The sequence below is a fragment of the Rutilus rutilus genome (assembly GCF_951802725.1).
Source record: "Rutilus rutilus genome assembly, chromosome: 1".
Classification (NCBI taxonomy): domain Eukaryota; kingdom Metazoa; phylum Chordata; class Actinopteri; order Cypriniformes; family Leuciscidae; genus Rutilus; species Rutilus rutilus.
Window position 1 is genome coordinate 61,007,106 of NC_140209.1, and position 24,180 is coordinate 61,031,285.

Genomic DNA, 24,180 nt, shown 5'->3' on the forward strand with positions numbered 1-24,180 from the left:
TTACCGTCAGACCCGGAGTTCGGCTGAATGGATTCTAAAACGGTAAAACTCAACTGTTTAACTCTGGGGGAGTTGTAAAATGAGCTTATTTCCAAAAAAAGTGGAGTATCCCTTTAATGTAGTCGTGGGAGTTGAGCTAACGTTAGCCCCAAATTCAGTTAAATCTCTACACCTGTATATCCCTTCGAAAGAAGAACATTAGCGGAAAAACTAATTGTAAAAGAACTCGGGCCAGACAAGCCAGAAGTGAATATAACCCAACAGGCGCGAGAAAAGAAGAAAACCTACAAGATAACCTTTTCCCGAGGTTGGTTCAATCGAAAGGTTCGGCTTACTAGCTGTGGTTAAGTTACGCCAATGCAATCTTTTGCTTCCCTTGCTTACTGTTTAAAACAAGTGCTTGTGATCGCTCGTGGACAGGTGCGTTCAAGTCCTCCTGGGAAGTTCGTACGTACGAGGTGGGAAGTCGTGCTTATAACGGCATGTGCGTTCAAGTCACTTTCGTCGGAGCAAAATGGCGGAGTACATTCTCTTAATTAATTACACAAAAATACAGTATGGTTCTTAAACTCTTGTTCTAGAAAATGAAGAACAAAGAAATGTGCATCAGGTGTACTTTGTATTTTTATGTTTTTAATTAATTTATGAAGCCACTGCCAACACATCGTTACATGTTGCATTGTTATATTATCATATTCTGTGTTGGCGATTAGCTATCTGAGCTGTTAATAGCAAAGCCTGACAATATCACAGCTAAATACCTTTACGTATTGTGTATTCCGCCATGTTAATCACTGACACGCCCCCAACTCGTAAAGATCGGAGCTTTAGAGAAAATCCCGAGCTCCCCACTGGTATTTACGACAATGTGGTGGCGTTCAAGTGCGTTCAACTCGTAAATACGATCTATACGAGATGACTTGAACGCACCAACAGACAGGGGTGACAGACCTGACACACATGTCAGAACGCATTAAGAAACACGAACGGGCAAGAGTGCATATGGACAACTCTGTGAAGCTAGCCATACTAGGCCGAATTAGCATAGCCACACAGCTAGATGAGGGACACCGCATTGCCATAAGAAGGCACAACGAGGAGGTGGACAGGAATCGGCATATTTTGTCAAAGATCATTGATGCCGTGACATTTTGTGGTGCCTTTGAACTTGCTTTGCGTGGTCACGATGAGAGTGACTCATCAGGAAACCCTGGCTGGGTCTAATTGATCTCATGGCCTCAATCGAGTTGGAGGTGCACCTGGAGAACGCCACTGTTTTTAAAGGCACTTCGAAGACCGTGCAAAATGAACTGTTAGACTGCATGTTGTCAGTGCTCAGAGACCGCATTCTGGAAGAGGTGAAACAGTCGGACTATATTGCCATTCAGGCAGACGAGACAACCGACATCTGCACTCATTGTCAGCTTGTGCTTGTGCTACGGTACATAGATGGCCACGACAACATTCAAGAACGCTTTTTTGAGTTTATCGCGCTTCCAAATGCGACCGCTGATACGATTGTCACTGCATTATTGGAAAGGCTGAGCACCATCCTTCCTGCGGGACAAGAGGGAAAATAGGCCCAGGCCTATGATGGTGCCGCAGTGATGAGGGGTGCTACTGGTGGAGTGCAGCGTAAAGTGCAAGACGTCTACGGGAGTGCACAATACGCTCACTGTTATGCGCATCAGTTGGACCTCATTATGCAGCAGGCAAAGTTAAAGTTGTTTTTGATAAAGCTACTATTTAGCAAGTATGTAAGCTATTATAAGATTCAGTACAGGATACATCAGTCAATGGATTGTTAAGCACATTAATCACACATTATGTCCCCGTCCCCTCTGTTAGAGCATGTATGCTGTGTTGCCGGAGCTGCTGGACAGTAACCCTTTCTCTGAGAGCGGACAGCTGCGCACGCCTGCGGGGGTCAGCCAGATCCTGGATGTCCTGACACTGCTCAAGACTTTCCTGGTGCACAGCGAGATCACGTCTCAACTGCTGACCTACCTGTTCTTCTTCACCAACGCCTCGCTCTTCAACGCGCTCATGGAGAGAGGTGAGCACATGCACGCACTGTCCTTCTGAAGACTCAACCAAACCTGATGGTGATTCGCACTCAAAAATAGAGTAAATTTACTGTGCGTGAACTTTTTTTAATGAGGTTTCGATACAAGTTATATGGATTCACGCACCAAAATAAGAACGCAAGAGAAGACGAGAGAGTGCGTTGTAAACTACTTTGTATAACCGGCTGTTTTCATCCCAGCGGTCTTGCTTCTCTGTTGGGACGTGTTTCTCACAAGGGTGTGAATTTCACTGAGTGAATATTTGCGTCCAGGTGTAAATATCATTGGCTACACAGAAAGCACGCAATATTCTGCTGAAGCCAGACAAAACTATGAATGTAAACTGGTTGAGTTCAAATCCTGCTTGTGACTTTTGATGATTATTGAAAAATAAAGAGAAGCTTCATATGATGAACATGTTACCACAGAATAAATATAGTTGTGGTTGTGTTTGAAGGGTCTGGCGGTGGTTTCTACCAGTGGTCTAGAGGAGTGCAGATCCGGGCCAACCTGGATTTGCTGATGGACTGGACTCAAAGCATCGGGCTGGGAGATCTGGCTGCCGACTCCTTCCAGAAACTCTCTTCAGCCGTCAACCTGCTCGCGACTCCCAAAGAGACCCTGCTGCAGGTCAGAAACCCTACAGCTGCTCCTCAAGTGCTTGCACAGATGCTAAAGGGTTGTTTCAGGGATGATCCCAGTACCATGCTCATGCACTTGCACACAATAATATGTTCTGACACAAAATAAATCAAATCTTTACAGGATTCAAACAACATTCAGTTTTATAAACTCAGAACTAAACAGTAAAAAAGACAATATTTTTTTACACATTTTTGGAAAGCTCTATTTTGCATCCAGATATTAGATTAATAATATGCCTTAACCTGAATTCATTCATTCATTCATTCATCCATTCATTCATTCATTCATTCATTCATTCATTCATCCATTCATTCATTCATCCATTCATTCATTCATTCATTCATTCATTCATTCATCCATTCATTATTACAGACGAGAAATTTTGAATTTGGAGGAAATGTTTCATTTTCTAAAAGCTAAAGATAATTTTATATTTTATATAATTTCTCTTTAAATTTTGAGGCAGAATATGATTTGAACCATCAGAGGTGAATCTACCCAATATGTTGTTTCCTATATTCATGGAAAACCTGGAATTATCTAGGACTTTTGAAATTGTGTTTTCCAGGCATGGAAAAGTCATGGAAATTAATTAAATCTAAGGGTGTTCCTTAGAGCTTCGTGTTCACGCTGTCATTTTTAACAACACACACAAAGGTACAAAAAACCCCCAAAAAACAGCTTTTACTTGTTTACCAGAACTTACCAAACATCCAATACAATGCTGTGTTTGGGGATAAATGCGCTTGTTATATGTGCGTACACACAGTATGATAGTATTTTGACCAGATGAGAACTTGTGAAGAGCTTGTGTCATGTGTCAAAACAGTGGCATGAATCCCTTCGTCACACACACACAAACGAAGATCTGCTTCAAGAAGACACTGTTTTTGTGCCTGAACTGAACTGTGATTGTCAACATCACGACTATGACCAGATAAAACAGGTTTGCTTGAGCATTCTGTCCTTTTAAGTGTCACATCTTGTGTCATCAGGACCTGTTTTTGGTTCGTTTAGATGTCTTTGTTCTGTGTTGCGTTCATATTTCAGTCGAGAGTTTGTTTAAAACGAATCAAACCTGCCAAGTGTGAACACACCCTTTAAACATCATGGAAGTTTCTATACTGAATATTAATGTGTAACACTTTACAATAATGTCCTATTATAACATTACTTAATACATTAACTAACAATGAGCAATACATTTGTTAAAACATTGATTGATCTTTGTTCATCGACAGGTACAATTTTTATTTTAGTAATGTATTAGTAAATGTTAAACTTAACCCTAACTAAAAATAAATGTTTAATTGTTAGTTCATGTTAGTAATACTAATGATAACAAATGGAACTTTATTGTAAAGTGTTTCCTGTACATCTTTGTTGTTACACACTGAAATATTCCATCAGCTATAGATATTTCTCTTGTGTAGAGTAAAAGTTACTTGCAAACTATAGTGTTGTGAGAGAAACTTTATCTTGAGTGGTTCCCGTGAATCAATAAGTCAAAACAGTTCACAAATCAGTCTGAATGATTCATTAGTGAAGGCTAAATCATTTTAAAGGCCCTCATCCAGAGATAACAATTCACCAGAAAGGAAATGCTCCGGTCATAAAGTGAGTGCACCCTTATATTGTTTGTTCAGTTCACTTGACAAACAGCTTGATCGAGTTTCCTTGTGAATAAATAAGGACATTCTTCAGTTGCAAAGAAGAATTAACTTGGATTTGACAGCAAGGTGTGCTGGAGGTTGTGATCTGGGTTTGACTGCTGATTGGACAGGTGTGAGTATCAGTTATAGAAACACCAATAAAACGCTTGTAAAAGACATAAAAATGACGTGATGTTTCAAGAAATACAGAGCAAACCTGTTTCACAAGCCAAGTTAATTCAATATAACCTCCTGATGGCATCAAACTCATGACAAACGTCATATTTACTTCTTGAGTCATGCCATTTTTCCATTCACCACGTAATAAAAACCCGTTCAGCTTGCCACAACATGCCACCGCGTTCAGCCTGTCATATAATCCCAAATAATATGCATTATTCAGCTCAGTCATCAAAGTTGAATCATTTTGTAAATACAATGTAGACGGAGCGCCGCTGGCAGGAGGGACTTTAGCACCTGATGAACAGGAAATGGAAGAAGTCAAAACAGCTGTTTGTCTGCTCTTAAACCTGTTAACTTTCTTCAAAAGCCATTGATAGTGGGGGGACGCATTGTTTACTCTTTTGTGCACAAGGAAATGAGTTTCACTTAGCTTATCATACCATAAAAGAAAGGCAGAATAACAGAGGACAGTATAAGGTTTACAGCACGTCACCCAAACACATCCTGTACCGTGGGGGGTTTACAGGTCTCGTGAAGTCTCTGCAGTAAATGAACTTTGACCGGTAAGCCTCTTAGCCTATCAGAGAGCTGGATTACAGCTCTGGGTGGGAGGGGCTAGTATGATCTCATGTCTTAAGTGACTGAGTTTACTTTAAACACACTCCAAACAAACATATACATGACTCACTCTGTCACATGATCTCTGTGTTTATTTGTCCTGCATTACGCAGTCAACCTTAACAGTAAATGAAGGAGATGTAAATATTTCAAAAACTGAACCACATTTCATTCCAAATTGGATTAAGGGTGTTTCTCCATTATTAAAACTAAGACGGACTTCCCTTGTGAAAAAGAAGTACATTTTAGCTTACTTTTAAAAAGAGTACTTATTACAGATATTTTTAATTGCATGTTTGTATATAATTTAATAACATAATATACATTAATAATACAAGATCTTTTTCATTTTTTAAAATGTGGCAGATTTTGCCAAATTGACAAACTTTTTTCATCCATAGTCGCTAGGAATGTTGAACTTATTAACAAAGAGTAAACAAACAAACAAACAAACATTCTACACACAAATACAAAACTACAATACCAGAATGTAATTTGCAATTGAATGAAAATATGTTATAGTTTTAATTTAAGTAGGACTTAAGTACACCTTAATATGTAATTTCATATTTTTTTTATTGCCAGGTTAAAGTGTACTATTGAATTTACTGACAAGCATTTTTTGTAAACTAAAAGATATTTTAATGAATTATATTCATTTATATTGAAACTTGTATTTACATTTATTTGTAATTACACTCTTAAAATTACGATTTTGAAATGAACTTTAAAGATAATTTACACAGTTAAAATTATAATTAAGTACTTTATATATGTGCTTTAGTATGTTAGTCAACACATCAGAATAAGTGCACTTTAAAACATGACAAAATATTATTACAACAATGATGTAAATGTAAATGTACTAGCTTTACTGAAGTGAACTTTTAAAAGTGTACTCAAGTGTGTACATAGTGACAAAACTCTCTTGAAGTTCACTTAAGTATCCTTTTATTTCATTAATATTATATTATCCTCAAGTACGTTTTTTTTAAAAGTGTACTTTTCAAAATTTTAAGTAAACTGCAAGTGCACATTCAATACAATCAAACACACTTCTTTTTCAGAAGGGTATTATCTAACCCGTTTAAATATTTATAAGCCATCATATTGATATGATTTTATAAAACCATTTATAATGTGCTAAGACTTAATCTACCAAACTCAGCATAGTCTTTCAGCCTGTTCTAACTCTGTATGCTTTATTTATTTATTTTCTAACTTTGTGCTGATTTAAGCGTGGTATTTGTGCTTTTCTATAAACACCACCTACTGTCAGAGAGAGAGTTTGCATTTTCATTCAGGCCGTCTGCTGTTCGCTACGAATTGGTCTGAACAGAGAAATCGCATGCGAAAATCAAACAGTTTTGCATTTGTTTGAACTGGCTGTGACTCTGGGTTAACATCTTATACCCTAAGTCATACCTGTCAACACTACCGTTTTTCCCGGGTTTCTCACATTTTTTAGCCCTATCTCCCGGACCCCTCCCAGTTTGTTATTTCTCCCGGAAAACTCGCGTAATTTGCATGGCCCAAACTCCTTTATGAATAATCGGACCAATATGTTTGTCTAATGTTGACCAGTTGCCAGATCTTGTATTAAATGCATTATATTCACACAATCCACACACCATATACAATTTCAACCCGTTTGTCACCTCAACCCGGCAACCTATAACCCAGTTGCGCAGTCGCGGAAAATTTAACCCGAAAGCGAGCCGACAGACATCAGACATCCAGTTTGTCTTGAGGAGCTGTACTTTTCTGGCTAATAATATGATCACATGTAGCACTTGTTGAGACTAAAGAGACAGCATGTGTCTGTCAGAATCATCCAGTGTGCAATTAGAGAATGTTAACTTCCTCTATCCGTCAACAAACAATGGTTGCATGTCAAAGTTGCTGGGAGACTGGTTGTTAAGTTTCCACCCATGGCATGAGCGCACAGTTTGTGGTTTGTAAAACATCCATTTCTGCACATAGTTGCAGATGTCTTTTCCCCTTTTCCATCCATCTATTTTGGGACAGCCATTCTGACTATTCAGTCCAGCCTTTTGTGGGTGTCTATAGCAAAGAAAAATCACAATATGACACAAGTTCTCTCAACAGTCTCTTAAACTGTGCTTCACAGATTTGCCACATATTCAAAATGCAGTCAAAATCAGAGATCTCCAGCATTTCTCATCAAATTCTTCCAAGACCAGATTATCTGAGCTTCTATCCACAATCATTGCCATTTTTATGTTTAAGAAAGCTTAGGAGTAAGATCTGAAACAAATTTGATACATTTCCATTCATTTCCATTTTTGGTCTCTGAGCTATATTTTATTTAATGGTGAACCAAGACGTAAATCCAACATCTACACCAGACCTGTTTTACTCATGGGACTTTACTTGTTTAGCCCTTTTACAGTCAAATCCTAGGAGAAACCAAGACCAGACCTGGTTTCAGATAAAAGGGAAACGCAAATAATTTGCACATTCAGCTGGAGAAAATGAGTTACTCATAAACATGTGTCTGATGCACATGCACGACTGTGTTGTGGCTTTATTAGCCAAGAGTGAGTCCTGCGGTCCGACAGATCACAGATTTATGAGAAATCTCTCATGCTTCATTTCAGAATATCATAGTGAATCTTGCCATGTGACATTTCTTCCCCAAATCAAAATAAAGAAATATTTAGCAATGTCTTCCAACTTATTATCTTAGTGCTACAGACATTGTAACTTTCTCTCTACTTTCACCCTAAATATATTTCATTACTTCCATTTATATTTAATTGGTAAATTAAATTAAGTAACTATCAGTATAATTGGCATGCAACCCTCAAAACAGTATATAAAATTAGTTAATTATAAATTGGTTAATGCCTTCATGTTTTCAAATTTCTTTAGTGTGTAATGTTGCTGTTTGAGCATGAAAGAGGTCAAAGTTACAGTGTCACTCCAGAGGGAGTCTTGAGTTTTCTTCAAGGATCAAACATGTCAATATTCCTCATTTAAATAATTCCCACCCAAGGCATACGTAAAATAAATGAGTATGTTGAAACTTGCGGTTATGGTATCGGCCGGGCATGGCATTTCTGAAACTTTTGGAAAGGAGAGGCTTCATATAGACAGGAACTAAACAGAGTGTTACTGACAGACTAGGAAGAGAGGTGCTGCAACAATGTCAAATATGTGAAAAATAATGTGTCTTTTGAACTGTCAAGCATGAAAACCTATTCTAGAAGACCCCAAAACCAAAATCGGACTATATATTTTGGACTATATATTATAATATGGACTATATTCTGTATTCAAATTAAATTAAACTAAAAGAAATAAACCTAATCAAAACTATAAAGATAAACTCTCTGTTGAATGAAACAGCTGTAACTGTAAGGAAATGCCTAACATATCCTGTCAGGTTCAGCAAGAGTCTGTTGTTCTAGTGAGTTTGTACAATAATGTTCATTCCCAGCCACTGCTTCCTATATAATTTTGTGAAGAGATTGGTTTAATTACATACAAGTAGTGGATGTTATTTTGTTCTGGATGCGAAAAAAAAGACACAGAAGAAAACACTACTCTGTTATTTAGACAAGACACCAGTAAAGGAGAATGAAAAAATAAATGTGGAGTGTTATTTGGTGAGCTGTCTTTTGTTTAAGTGTTTTGGCTGTATTTCCTTTGCGGTATTTTCAAGATGTTTTGTTTGGTCGACAATAGAGTTTACTTGTCATGTGTTGTCAGAGAATATGTACCCTTGTGAAATGTACTCCATCAAAATACTGGAAACTGTTGTGTCCACCCAATTATTCTCCTTACTACACAGAAATGTACTAAAACATTCAGACCAAATGATATTTGACCAGGGGTGCATATCTCTGCTAGTGCTACTTGAACTAAGTGCTACATTTGACACATTCATTTTATATTGTGTTGCCATTTCTGGACAGACACTAACCTAGTTTAGATGCTACCCGTTTGTTTGTGTAAATGTGATTGTGTAAAACATCTTTTCGATGGTAAAGGAGGGTACACCACAAGGCTCAGTCTTGGGTCCTTTGCTATTTACTTTGTACATGCTCCTTTTAGGTGATATTACTAAAAATGTATTTTCATTGTTATACAACACAAAAATGTCATCTAAATTGACTTGTGAGAAGTGTGAATGAGTAAACTAACTGAAAGCAGTTTTTCACCAACAGTTACCATTGCTAAATCATGCTGGGCTGTGTTTCCCAAAAGCATTGTAAGCCATATACAATTCTGTGCCCATTGTGTGCTGCAAAATCAAGATTACAATACATGTGACCAATTGTGAGTCAACACATCTCTAAAGACATTTCACCAGCACATTTCTCCTGTCCTGAATAGTTAGCTAACCCTGCTGAGAAATCTGGCTGGGCCCTAAAAGCCCTTTTAGTTTTATGTGATTTTTTCATTCTTCTATGCATCTGTGTGTGTTACAGGCATCATGGTCCACTCTGAGAGCTGAGTTTGTTCATCTGAACCCTGCACAGCTGCATCATATGCTGAGAGAGTACAACACAGCCCGTACGTGCCCTCCATGCTGGACCCCGTCTCCAGAGGATGCAGCGGCGGCCCTCCATACATGTGAGATTAACAGATGAACAGTAACATTTAACCATTGTCAGTTCAATAATATAGTATACCAACAGCCTTTTCAGTATAATGCACGATTTCTGTTTTTAAACATTTCAGTGAATCAATTAAAACTATGTGTATATATGTATTTTAAGAGGTTTGGCTTAAGTCCCTGATATACTCACGATAAAGAGCTTTTTCGTTCTTCACTTCTTCACAGAGGTTAAAAAGAAGTACGAAATACCTTTTCAGCAGTTTACTGTCAGCGAATGTCCGTAACACCACCCAAATTGCTGAGAGCAGCGTTTAGATGAATGTGTTATATGTAATGCATCCTTTTCTCTCAATAACAAAATAAACATACAACAAAAATGACAGCAGTGAGAAAACAGAAGTTAAGAAAGCATCTGATCATAGCGATGTGGATATGTTTGCACCAGCTCTGCAATTCAACTCTCTAGTAAAGTCACATCACATTTATTTGTATATCGCACATTATACAATTGATTGGTTTAAAGGAGGAATCTTTAAAGCAATAAACATTAAAATACAGTGTCAGTGTTGCTTTCAACTAACCTTTTTAGCATTGGGTGATTCATTATCAGGGGGAGGCCTGCGTATAAAGGGCTCAAATGATGTCTTGAATGCTCGCTGAGATTCTCTGTGCCTGACAGCAAAAATATTTTTTGTCTTAGCTAATATCCTGGAAAGTTTCGACAACCATCCTCCTCTAATCCTGCCCAGCAGCATCTTTCATCTGGAGCTGGGAAATCCCATCACAGAGCCAGGGCTGTTCCCGCCATTGCAGAATCTGCAGGAGTTTATCCAGTCTCTCCCAGAGAGCCAGACACAGTCTGATCATCAGCCCTCACAGGTAAACCTCCTCCATGCTGTCAACTCCCTAGACGCCACACAGAATGCACAGACATTTAGTGCAATGGTTAGTTGAAGGGTGTAGAAGTTTGGTTTTTTATATATATTTTGAAATGTTGGCCTATAGTTTAGAAACAAATAATTGTCACATTTCACAGTAAGGAACGCCATCACGTTATAGTTTTTCTGTCTGAACTCAGAGACTTTACTAATTGAAATTAAATCCATAACCCATATTTCTCAACACTGTTGGTTACATTACGGTTAATTTAATAATCTAAATCCGGGGGATCACCTAGTTTTATATTGTCATATCATCCAAGACCACTTGATTTATGGTAAAGCACTAAGGCATTACTGACATACCAGTTTCCAAAGCTGCTTTGAAGTGATGCATATTCTGAAAAGTGCTCTACAAATTAATCGAACATGTCTTGAAATATGGGCTATTTGAAATATAAATATATAATTATTATAATATTATTATTATATATTATTATATATTATTTTTGTCATTTTGGATTAATTCAGGGCTCCAGCAGTAGCTTGAATGAAGAGACTGAAACAACGACTGAACCAATCACCTGCCAGGATTCAGAGGCAACAGATCAACACCCCGTCACCATGACACCTCCTCAGCTCCGGGAGTCTCACAGCAACCTGAGCTCGTGTGAGGCCGTCCTGACCCAGAAACTCAAGAGCCTGGAGCTCCAGAACAGCTTGTCTGGGAGTACAGACCTGGGCTACCACAAGAGTCTGGCCCTCGACCCCTCCTGCCTGCTTACGCCTCCCAACACCCCTCAGAATCTGGACCAGGCCGAGCTGGACACCGGCCCGCTGGAGGGGGCGACGCAGCAGATGGCACGCCAGCACAGGAAAGGTAATCCGCACATCTGTGAATAAAAAAAGGTCCCTGCAGGTCCTCAGCTTTGTAAAATTTAAGCTTATAAAAAGTTTTTAATATCTAAAATAGTATAGCTAACATAAATTTGTGGATGGAAAAACAGGAATCGCGATGCAGCCCAGTGTGATTATTAAATTCCGAAAGGCTATGATGTCATTAAATAAGTATGACACGTTTCAAAGTAAAAATGCACTTTCTACAGGCTTGTGGTTTCAGAGCAGTTCTCAAACAATGAACACCGCACATTTATGCCAAGCGATTGCTTATGATCTTCTGTTGATGAACGAAGACGATGTTTACATTATGGTGTTTATATTGTAATATGATGTGGATGGCTGTAGATGGTTGTAAGAGTGCTTATTTTATCTCCCTCGTCTTTCTGAATGAGCAGCTGGCAATAGAGCCCTCTTTTCCAGTGGCACTGGTTCCCAAAGTATTCTTTTTTCCCATTCATTTTTCCCATAGGACTTTTTAAAAAGTCTTCATTAAAGAGTTATAAGCCATGAAGCAAAGCAACCAGCTACGAGGTGAATCGCAACACCACAAGCTTTGATTTGAAGTAAAGAACAAATGTCGAACAAAAAGACTTAAGTCTGTGTACTTAACGGTTTTTGTGAGGGAAAGAACTACAATCCCACAAAGCATTGCAAACAGCATGATCAAATTAATGTCTGAGAAATATAAATATACAAAAAATCCTGTCTCACCGTTCACAAGGAAATGTACCATCTCCACATCCTCCATTATAAGGACTCAATCAACACAGCCAAATCACAACACTATGCAGGTCTCATCAACATTGGTGATGGGAACACGCGGACTCTGTTTTCTGTACTTAACAACTCCCTACACCCTCCGGACAACTTCCCCCAACACTTCTACTCTGCTGAGCAATGTGTTTCACTCATGAACTTTTTTAACGGTAAAATTGAAATTATTCATCAGCAACTGGACTCTCACATTTCCTACAATGTATCCCCTTCTGTTCCCCTCCGACCCCCTTCCTTTCAACCATTCTCGAATTTCCACCTTCCCTCTGTTGCCAATGTATCGGAACTCATCAGAAAATCAAAACCGTCCACCTGTCAACTTGACCCCCTTCCAACACCGCTGGTCAAAGCCTGTCTCCCCCACATGTCTCCTCTGATCACCGACATCATCCACTCCTCCCTCACCTCTGGTTCTGTTCCACCATCTCTCAAATGTGCTGCAGTAACTCCAATCCTTAAGAAACCTGGTTCAGACCCCAGTAACTTCAATAACCTCCGGCCTATCTCCAATCTGCCATTCCTTTCGAAAATCCTGGAAAAAACGGTTGCATCCCAACTCCACTCTCATCTTTCCGACAATAACCTTTATGAACAGTTCCAGTCTGGTTTTCGTCCCCATCACAGCACTGAAACAGCTCTACTCAAAATAACCAACGACCTCCTCCTGGCAGCAGACTCTGGACTCATAACCATTCTCATCCTCCTTGACCTTACCGCAGCTTTCGACACCATCTCCCACTCCATCCTTCTCCATGGACTGGCATCCATTGGACTATCTGGCACACCCCTGGACTGGTTCCACTCTTATCTCACTGGCCGAACTCAGTTCATCCAACTAAAAACTTTTGCATCCCAGCCATCTCCCATCTCCTCTGGTGTACCACAAGGTTCTGTCCTCGGTCCAGTCCTCTTCATCATTTACTTACTCCCCCTTGGTCACATATTCCGTAAATACAATATTCACTTTCATTGCTATGCGGACGACACCCAGCTCTACCTTTCCTCTAACCCCAACTCCTCCCTCCCTCCCACCTCCCTCTGTGACTGCCTCCAAGAAATCAAAACTTGGTTTTCCTCCAACTTTCTCAAACTGAACAGTGATAAAACTGAGGTTCTTCTTATTGGTTCTAAATCCACCCTCACCAAAGCTAACAGTTTCACCATCACCATCGATAACTCCTCTGTCTCTCCCTCCCCCCAAGTTAAGAGTCTGGGTGTCGTCCTGGACGGCACTTTGTCTTTCCATTCTCACATTAACAACATTACCCGTTCTGCATATTTCCATCTCCGCAATATCAACCGTCTCCGCCCGTCCCTCACTGCCGATAATACCGCCATCCTGGTCCATTCCCTCGTCACCTCCCGCCTGGATTACTGCAACTCACTTCTCACTGGTCTCCCCCTCAAGTCCCTCCGTAAACTACAACTTGTTCAAAATGCTGCTGCCCGGATCATCACCAGGACCCCGTCTTCTCATCACATCACCCCTGTTCTCCAGCAGCTTCACTGGCTTCCCATCACACACCGCATCACCTATAAAATCCTTCTATTAACATTCAAAGCCCTCCACAACCTCGCCCCTCCTTACATAACTGAACTTCTCCACGTCAACACACCCAGTCGGACTCTTAGATCATCTTCATCCATCAGCCTCACTGTCCCCCCTGCCCGTATGACCACCATGGGTTCCAGAGCCTTCAGCCGTTCCGCCCCCCGCCTCTGGAATTCCCTCCCACCCAACATCCGAAACATTGATACATTGACAATTTTCAAATCACATCTCAAAACCCACCTTTTTCTGCAATTTTCCCTGACTGTCACGCTCTCCAGATTTTTTTATTTATTTTATTTTTTATTTTTACTAAACCAAATTTTTTATCCTTTTTGAGTATCTTTTTGTATCTTTTAGTATGTTAAATGCATTTGCTATCTGATATGTATTTTAAACCCTGTTTTATTTGTACGGTGACCTTGGGTGTTTTGAAAGGCGCCTTTAAATAAAATGTGTTATTATTATTATTATTATAAAACTACTCATTTAAAAATGATCAAACTCAATTTTCTTATGGAGAAAATGATTGTTTACTTCTGGAACCAGACTGTTGCACTCTATAGTAAAACATTAACATTTCAAAATAAGAGTCCCATTTTATGCTTGTTTATAAATAAAAGTCTATTATGACTTAAGTTTTTCCTGGTTATTATTGGTATTTTGGTTACACAATATACTGTATCTGGCATTAAATTCAACGCAAATTTTTGTAGCCTTTGTCTCGGCTGACCTATAAAATTATTAATTTTAAGTAGGCCTATAAAACATTTCAATTTAGGAGGACATGTGGACCTTGGGAAAAATGTAAGCATCAATCCCTGACTTGACCATGATCAAGCAAGACACCAAGACACTTGCTGATCTGCTTTTCTCCTCCAGATTCTGGATAAAGGTCTGTTTAGTCTCAAGGAACAACAACAGAAAAAACAGCGTTCCTTGCATATGCATGATTTTACACTGATGTGAAGCTACATGAAAAGAGATGTAGCTCTTGTTCTACTTGTCTTCTGTTTGTTTGTGAGCTGTACTCTGAGAAACACCTCAGACATGTTCACCCTGTAGTGTGTTCCCTGATTTCAAAGGCAGGGTGTATTGTCTTTGGAGGCGTATGGGAGGTGCTGGTGTTGATGTGGAGTTGGGTTTGTGTGCTCTGGCTCCATCAGGTGAAGAAGCTGGAAACCAGCATATCTCCTCTTCAGAATGTTTTTCCCACGCATAATATATTTATAAAATGAGCAATGGTCAGGTGAGAATAATCCAAATTGTGCCTCAATCTCTCTCTCTCAAGATCAGGTAAATCATAGAGTTTCTTCAGCGCTTTAACTCTTATTGTAGGGGCATTTGGAGGAATATGTTAAACTCTTGCTGTTTCATCAATGACGAGGAATGATTTCCTTGATGACAGGTTATACATTTTTAAAGGATGAGAATCCAATCAACAGGAAGCCTTCATGAACTAAAGCAGCATGCAGATTCAGATCTGAAAAAAACATATTGTGTTAGTTTACCCAAAAATGAAAAATCTGTCATCATTTACTCACCCTCATGTTGTTATAAACCCATTAAACTTTTGTTCACCTTTGAAACAAAAATGAAGGTACTTAAATGAAACCTAAGAGATTTTGTCCTCCATTAAAAGCCCATTCCAACAAAACTTCAAAAATGTCATAAAGTCATTGTAATGGTTGGACTCCCATGGTTGAATCCAGATATTATAAAGCAATGCAAATGCTTTGTATTTGTAAAAGAAAAAAAAAGAAAAAAGACTTTTTATTCACAAAGTATCTCAACTTCCACATAGAGTTTATCTCAGATGTGTGTTGTGTTGACGTTCTCTCCTATATGGCTGTTTATGTTGCCAAGCAAATTGTCGCATTTAAACAACATCTCCAAACACAGTCCAATCAGAACATAGAGCTGAAACAAAGAGTGAACTAAAATAGTGTGTAAACTGGACATTTGTACATTTAATATATAGTTAATGAATGGAAAGCTCTACATGTGGTGTCCCGTTCCCACTGGTTTCCCGCCTCCTCTCTCTGAAGACTAGTGTGGGTTTTCCTAATCAAAGGGACTCTGCTCAGATCACACTAGTTTTGGCTGCTTTTTTTTGGTACTGGCACAAATCCTATAATCTGGTTCAAGAATTACAGAGAGGTGGTGATGTCAGGAGAAAAAAGAGCAATGGATAAAGCATCATGGGAATTTACAGTTGACTTGCTGGGTGGAATCTTAATCGGGACGGGCATTGTTCAGGACGCGGGCCGGGTGGCCGATCGCTGGAGGAAAGCCCTTTGTGTTTCCACCAGCCCACAGCAGAAGATCTTCATGGGAACAGGAAAACAGTCATTCTTGTATCATCATCATGCAGAATTATCTGATGTTTATGTCAGTTCAGATGTTTACTTGACCTTTCCAATTTGACCTACAATTCGGATTTCATTTTGACTTTAATGCCATGAAATGATCACTATGATAATAATATTGATAGTCCTGAAAACAACCTTCATTTTCTTCATGCAAAACATAATTCTTCTGATTTTGGGATGATGTTTGACCTGGACATTCAGTGATATTTGAGTTTGTTTATGCTTTATTTGATCTAGTGAAGGCCCAGAGCTGATGTGTTTGATGTTGTTTTCCCAGTAAAGAACGGCCTGGAAGGAAACACAGACCAAAGAAAGGAGGAAGACGAGGAGGACAGAGATGAGGTGTTCACCGTAGAGCTGATGAGAGGACCTCATGGTCTTGGTCTGGCACTGGTGGATGGAATGGTGAGAAATATCTTTGTCCTATTTTTATATTCTATACTTGTCTACTCTTTCTACAGTGTATAGTATGTAAACTTTTTTGTAAAATGTTTGTGCTTTGCGGTAATGAGAATTTAGCAGGAAAATGACCTGGACAAGTTTGGTTTAATACACACTCTCTATTTACTGTATGTAACATTTGAAGCAGATAAATAAATGATGGGTCCTCTGGTGAGTTGATTGGCATATGGACTTTAATAGTTGTTCCTTCACTGTGATCATGCTTATGAAATTACCCTGTTTTATATATAGAAGGTATTTCATTTCTCTGTAGACACACGGTTTTATATGTCGAATGCAAACTGTAATGCCATTTGAGCTGCACAACACCTTCAAATCAAGGCCAGTCAACAGCTGTTATGATTAAAAATAACAGGGCTAGATTAGATCCGGACATGTAGTCTGTGCTCCAAACCCTAGAGAGCGGCCTACATAGACAGCATCCTAATCTTTAAAGGGGAATACACCCCAAAATGAAAACCCCAGTCAACATTTACTCACCCTCATGGGGATCCAAACCCAGTAAGTCTTTCGTGTAAATGAGGGATTTCCGTCCCTCCATTGAAAGTCCATTCACGCAAAACTATCATAAACGTTCATAAAGATCTCATATGTGACCCTGGATGACAAAACCAGTCTTAACGGGTATATTTGTGGCAATAGCCAACACAACATTGTATGGGTCAAAATTATCGATTTTTCTTTTATGCCAAAAATCATTAGGATATTAAGTAAAGGTCATGTTCCATGAAGAAAGTTAGTAAATTTCCCACCATAAATATCTAATCGCGAATAGAAATGGACAACTTTAAAGGAGATTTTCTCAATATTTCGATTTTTCTGCACCCTCAGATTCCAGATTTTCAAATAGTTGTATCTCGGCCAAATATTGTCCTATCCTAACAAACCATACATCAGTGGAAAGATTATGTGTTCAGCTTTCAGATGATGTATAAATCTCAATTTTAATAAAATTACCCATAAGACTGGTTTTGTGGTCCAGGGTCACATATAAGGAATCCATATAAATCGAGTGGTTTAATCCATGTCTTCTAAAGAGACGTGATCATTTTATATGATAAACATGTTTTGTGTAAAATAGATCCATTTTTTTTTTTATTGTAAGCTCACTTTATCCACTATCTGGCTAGATTTGTTCACTGAACTTGTTGCAGTGCATTATGGGATTGTCTTCTCTGCAAAGGACACATGTGTTGCTACTTTGGAATTTGGTTTTGGTCGATGATGTCTTGGACGGCAGGACGATGCTGTTCCCTAACTTTTCTAACAGATTTTGCATCATGTGAGACCTTAAAATACCGCCTACATAGGCAGCTTACTATGCTTTGGAACAGAGCCATAGTTACTTCGAGCTATTTTGTTCACTTGCTCAGAGACTTTGGCCCTGTAAATGACTTGGAATTGCTGACTTAGGTGTTAGCTATGAGGTACACATGTGGGGGGTTACATTTTACGAGAAACTGCTCAGTAGGGGACGAATGGGTTTGCGTTGGCCACACCGATCGTCTTTCGAAGCCAACAATGAGTCCAGAGCTTGACTGAACGTGAGATCTCCTGTGTTTCCCAGAACTGCACTGACACTGAGGTTGATGTTAACAATCAGATGAAGTAAGAACCTGATGACTGTGTGGTTTAGCATTCAGAGACAATAAAACATCTACTTTCTCCATGTGACTCAGGACGCTCTCAAACAAATGCATCAGTGGTGATTAAGGTGATACAGAAACCAATCATTCACTTCCTGCTGACGCAGATCCTCATCTAGTCATCGCTAATCTCGAGTCTTCTCTTTGTTTTGTCTTGTTGGTAACAGAAAACTCCCCTGCGAGTGAGCGGGATCTACGTGAAGTCAGTGGTGCCAGACTCCCCAGCAGCGCTCAGCCAGAGACTGCGAGCGGGCGACCGGATCCTCGCTGTGAACGGAGTCAGTCTGGTGGGCGTGGACTACCACAGGTGAGCACTACACTTTTAAGAGACAAACAGTGTTCATGTCATGAAGTTATCTTTGAAAATCAAACATGGAGATGAAAAACAAGGATTGTTGCTGCTCGCATTGCTAAATGCTAAACAATCCATAGTTGCAAAAGACTACCTGTTACTCATTAGATGAACACAAGTTTTGAGTTGACTTTAATAGGAGCAAATGCGTGGAGTTAACTTCAAGTTGAGTGTTTTGATAGTTTGCCTTATTTATTGTTTTTAAAGTTACTACTACTTTTGTTTTTACAGTGCCACTTATCAAAACATCTGACACGCTGACCTACTGCTGTAATACGTCATCTTGTCTCCATTGATTAAAAATAAAACATTCCCATTGTTTTTGACTATATTTTCACTGATTTGGCTGAAAGAATTGATCCTCTGATTAAAAAAAAAAAAAGCTGAAAAATGAGCAAATATGTAGAATATTGTAAAAAAAACCTGAAAATATTGTATTGTTTTAGTAATATGGCCCAGTCATAGGGAGGACAACAATTGTTTTATTTTTTTGCAATTGCCACTAGTGGTGCAAACATTACATATTTTAATTATATATTATAACTTCCATTAACCCATTTAATCCCACCGGTCACAATAGTGACCGTAAAAAAATGTTTCATTTCTAAGGCTATAAAAATGTTACTGAATGATCTATCAATGCATTTCCAGCAGATATTGAAATAATAAAGGGTCTCAATGAAATATGTGCAGTGTCGCATGTTTACTGTAAATTGTCACATGACCAGAGCTGTTTACTTCCTGTTTGCGCCAAGAGAAGAGGATGGCAGCAAGAAAGCTCCCAAAGAAAAGGTTATTAAAGTATGTTAACATAAAGATAGGACATAGATTTTTGGTACACATCATGTTTAAGGTGTCTAGTATTGATATATGCATTTGCAATTACTCAACTTTATTTAATGTGGTCATAGAACTCACAAACATGTCAACGGCAACAATAGTGACCGGTGGGATAACCCATTGTATCAACATGCTAATACACATAGGCTAACTGTTCTACCTTACTTTCTGCTGCTACCTAACTTTCTACCTAATTTTACACACAGACACTATCCCGTGGCCTCGAGACACTATCCCGTGGCCTCCAGACACTATCCCGTGGCCTCCAGACACTATCCCGTGGCCTCCAGACACTATCCCGAGGCCTCGAGACACTATCCCGTGGCCTCCAGACACTATCCCGTGGCCTCCAGACACTATCCCGTGGCCTGCAGACACTATCCCGTGGCCTCCAGACACTATCCCGTGGCCTCCAGACACTATCCCGTGGCTTCCAGACACTATCCCGAGGCCTCCAGACACTATCCCGTGGCCTCGAGACACTATCCCGTGGCCTCGAGACACTATCCCGTGGCCTCGAGACACTATCCCGTGGCCTCGAGATACTATCGCGTGGCCTCGAGATAGTATCCCGTGGCCTCGAGATACCATCTCGTGACCTCAGGATACCATCCCGTGGCCTCCAGACACTATCCCGTGGCCTCAAGATACTATCCCGTGGCCTCGATACACTATCCCGTGGCCTCCAGACACTATCCCGTGGCCTCCAGTGGCCTCCAGACACTATCCCGTGGCCTCGAGACACTATCCTGTGGCCTCGAGACACTATCCCGAGGCCTCCAGACACTATCCCGTGGCCTCGATACACTATCCCGTGGCATCCAGACACTATCCCGTGGCCTCCAGACACTATCCCGTGGCCTCAAGACACTATCCCGTGGCCTCCAGACACTATCCCGTGGCCTCCAGACACTATCCCGTGGCCTCCAGACACTATCCCGAGGCCTCCAGACACTATCCCGTGGCCTCCAGACACTATCTCGTGGCCTCGAGACACTATCCCGTGGCCTCCAGACACTATCCCGTGGCCTCGAGACACTATCCCGTGGCCTCGAGATAGTATCCTGTGGCCTCGAGATAGTATCCCGTGGCCTCGAGATACCATCTCGTGACCTCAGGATACCATCCCGTGGCCTCCAAACACTATCCCGTGGCCTCGAGACACTATCCCGTGGCCTCGAGATAGTATCCCGTGGCCTCGAGATAGTATCCCGTGGCCTCGAGATACCATCTCGTGACCTCAGGATACCATCCCGTGGCCTCCTGACACTATCCCGTGGCCTCAAGATACTATCCCGTGGCCTCGATACACTATCCCGTGGCCTCGATACACTATCCCGTGGCCTCCAGACACTATCCCGTGGCCTCCAGACACTATCCCGAGGCCTCCAGACACTATCCCGTGGCCTCGATACACTATCCCGTGGCCTCGAGACACTATCCCGTGGCCTCCAGACACTATCCCGTGGCCTCCAGACACTATCCCGTGGCCTCCAGACACTATCCCGAGGCCTCCAGACACTATCCCGTGGGCTCCAGACACTATACCGTGGCCTCCAGACACTATCCCGAGGCCTCCAGACACTATCCCGTGGCCTCGAGACACTATCCCGTGGCCTCCAGACACTATCCCGAGGCCTCCAGACACTATCCCGTGGCCTCCAGACACTATACCGTGGCCTCCAGACACTATCCCGTGGCCTGCAGACAATATCCCGTGGCCTCCAGACACTATCCCGAGGCCTCCAGACACTATCCCGTGGCCTCCAGACACTATCCCGTGGCCTCCAGACACTATCCCGTGGCCTCAAGATAGTTTCTCGTTGCCTCAAGATAGTATCTCGTGGCCTCAAGGATTTTATAAGGATTTTATACACTCTTATGCACACGCACACACACACTCACACACACAAAAACACAAAAACACACACAAAAACACACACACACACACACACACACAAACACAAACACACACACAAACAAACACACAAACACACGCACAGGTCAAATAGACCTATATTCAGTCTGTCCAATGGTTGATACAACACAGTATCCCACCGGTCACAATTGTGACCGATCATAAAACACACTTTTTCACATACTTTTCCATGAAAATTTAAAAAAATTATGATTGATTGTTTCAAAGGGATACTAATGACACATGATTTGGATATTTTTGTGTCTGAGAAAAATTTGGGATTAAATGGGTTAATAAGAAATGAAGCATATTTTATGACCGTTAAAATGTTTTGCATTTTGACATTGACAATTAAGTTAATTATTGATTTTATAATGTTTCTGAATATTTTTGTGTTTTGTTTGTTCTCATTTCACATTATTCTTACATTCTTACAGTAGTTTTTAATTAAATCGCATTAAAGGCAGCACAACTAATACTAGCATGTTTAAATACTCAAGTTCCACATTTTCCCACAGTCTTTCTTTCTTTTACTTCCCAATTTAAACTATTATTTTTCATTATTATAATCATTATTGTTTGCATTATAGTAGAAAAATTCTAAATTATTATTTTCTTTAAGCTAAAAATTCTTTCTTTCTTTCTTTCTTTCTTTCTTTCGATTTTGGAGAGAAATAATGTCGTATGTATGTATGTATGTACCCAGAGCTCCTGAAAAACCACAACAAATTCAGTGTGTGTTTGCACACACTCGGTGGATAAAGATCATTCTGATTCTGAAATAAGAAACTTGAACATGTTCATAAGATCCACTTTCTAAGATTAAACACTATCGGTTTCTGAGGTTTCACAGATGAGATGATGGACGTTCTTGACTCTGAAACGGACAGAATAACCCTCCTCTGCTCTGTCTTTCCCTGTCAGTGGAAGAGAACTCATCCGGACGTCCAGCGATTCGCTGCGATTACTGGTGGCCAAAACCCAATCCAGGAGCTTCATCACCAGATGCTGAGAACCAGAACAGACTGGCCTGGACGCTCGACTCCATCATTGAGCTGATCTTTCCTCATTGATCCATTCAGACAAATCTGCAACTCTAATATTGTGCTGAAACCAAAGTAAAGGCGATTCAACTGATTCATTCATGCTGTTATTTCAGTTGTTCTTGTTGTTGCTTCTGCTGGAAAACTCTTTGTCTCAAAAGGCCAGAATAATATGTTGAAATCTCCCATTCACAGTAGCGTTTATTTCTCACTCTTCTCTCTATCTTTAATGTAATATAGTTTAGCACATGTTTTAAACCAGTGTTTTATTTTCGTTTAGCATCTGTCCGTCTGTCATTTTCTGCTTTCGTGAGAAATAGTTGTGGTCCTGACAGGGTTATTTCAGTTTCCTTAAAGCTCAAACTGGAAACACACAATTACAGCTTCATTCTGTTCATAACATCCAAACACTGCTGTAAATATCAGCCAGAACTACATTAGTTTTTAATATTTAACCAAAGTATCACTATGAAAGTGCTGTTTTAAATGGTTCATGTTGCTGATGTTATGAAACTACACCTGTACCGTTTTCATATTGATGACATTTCATATTGATATTACTTGTGCGGTTCCTGATGTCCGTCATAAATGATGATATTCTCCCTCAGTGCCAGAGAAACAGTGTTATAGTGTCATCTGTGTTCATGATGGCATTAAAAAAACAATCTGTTGTAATATTTATGTGTTTTTGTACAAGTGTAATAAATATTATTTTGATTTCTTCTTAAAGAAAAGAGGTAAACTGTGTTTTTCTGTCTAGTGAACGGGAAGTTGTGTGTTGCACAGTCATAACAGCTTTCTGGCTTTAGGAGTTTTAAATATATGTGCAAAAATATAATTGTGTCAATGTTTTGGAGAACACAAGCTTATCAATGGCTTCAGAACTAACAGACATGGACTAAAAGCCAGAAAACTCTAGTTTGTCGTTCACAGGGTGTTGAACTGAGTCTCGTCCTGCTCTGCTGGGTCTGCTAGTCTGAAGAGGGTTTAGAAATGAAATCTAAATACAGTAACAGCACGTGTGTGTGTGTGTGTGTGTGTGTGTGTGTGTGTGTGTGTGTGTGTGTGTGTGTGTGTGTGAACGAGGAGTCCAGCTGCTGTGAGGTGTGTGTGTGTGTGTGTGTGTGTGTGTGTGTGTGTGTGAACGAGGAGTCCAGCTGCTGTGAGGTGTGTGTGTGTGTGTGTGTGAACGAGGAGTCCAGCTGCTGTGAGGTGGAGTAGAAGAACACGGAGGAGCTCAAGTGTGTGTGTGTGTGTGTGTGTGTTAGAGATGCTGCTCACCGCAACACTCAAAGACATTTATAGAGCATTTAATGAGTTTGTTTCCACTGCGACACACACACACACACACACACACACACACACACCATATACAGGAGCTCATGCTGAGACGTTTACGCTTGAACATGATCTTTACACACGTTCATCTCTTTAAAGAGATTTAAGAAATGCTGCAAAGCTGCTGAGTCGAGTTAGTGTGATTATTCAGAGAACAGTAGAGCTAAACTCACTCTCTCTGTCATCTTGTGTTCTCTCGCTCTCCTCTGAGTGTTCAGATCCTGCTGGTTTATTTAAAGTCGCTCCGGAGTATAAATCGCATCAGTCAAAAATGCGTCATGAAGAGGAAAAAAACATATATAAGTCGCACTGGACTATAAATCACATTTGTTAAGAAATTTATTTCACAAAATCCA

At 40.2% G+C, this 24,180-nt stretch overlaps 1 protein-coding gene and 1 long non-coding RNA gene across 6 annotated transcripts in view; both read left to right on the forward strand.

The window, feature by feature from the left end:
* Window positions 1-24,180, forward strand: part of LOC311296478 — a 152,141-nt gene that overhangs the window by 44,444 nt on the left and 83,517 nt on the right. The gene's annotated exons all lie outside the window — the stretch shown is intronic.
* Window positions 131-23,262, forward strand: LOC311295699 (ras-associating and dilute domain-containing protein-like). 2 transcript variants are annotated; one of them, XM_084417182.1, is made up of 9 exons: window positions 131-307; window positions 1,849-2,056; window positions 2,524-2,696; window positions 9,622-9,766; window positions 10,453-10,631; window positions 11,162-11,510; window positions 16,503-16,630; window positions 18,501-18,640; window positions 22,368-23,262. In XM_084417182.1, exons 2-9 carry the CDS (start codon window positions 1,852-1,854, stop codon window positions 22,453-22,455), a joined length of 1,407 nt encoding a protein of 468 aa, XP_084273308.1. In that variant the 5' UTR covers window positions 131-307; window positions 1,849-1,851; the 3' UTR covers window positions 22,456-23,262. The 2 variants fall into 2 exon arrangements, with proteins under 2 accessions (XP_084273308.1, XP_084273307.1); XM_084417181.1 differs by lacking the exon at window positions 131-307 and adding an exon at window positions 1,560-1,753.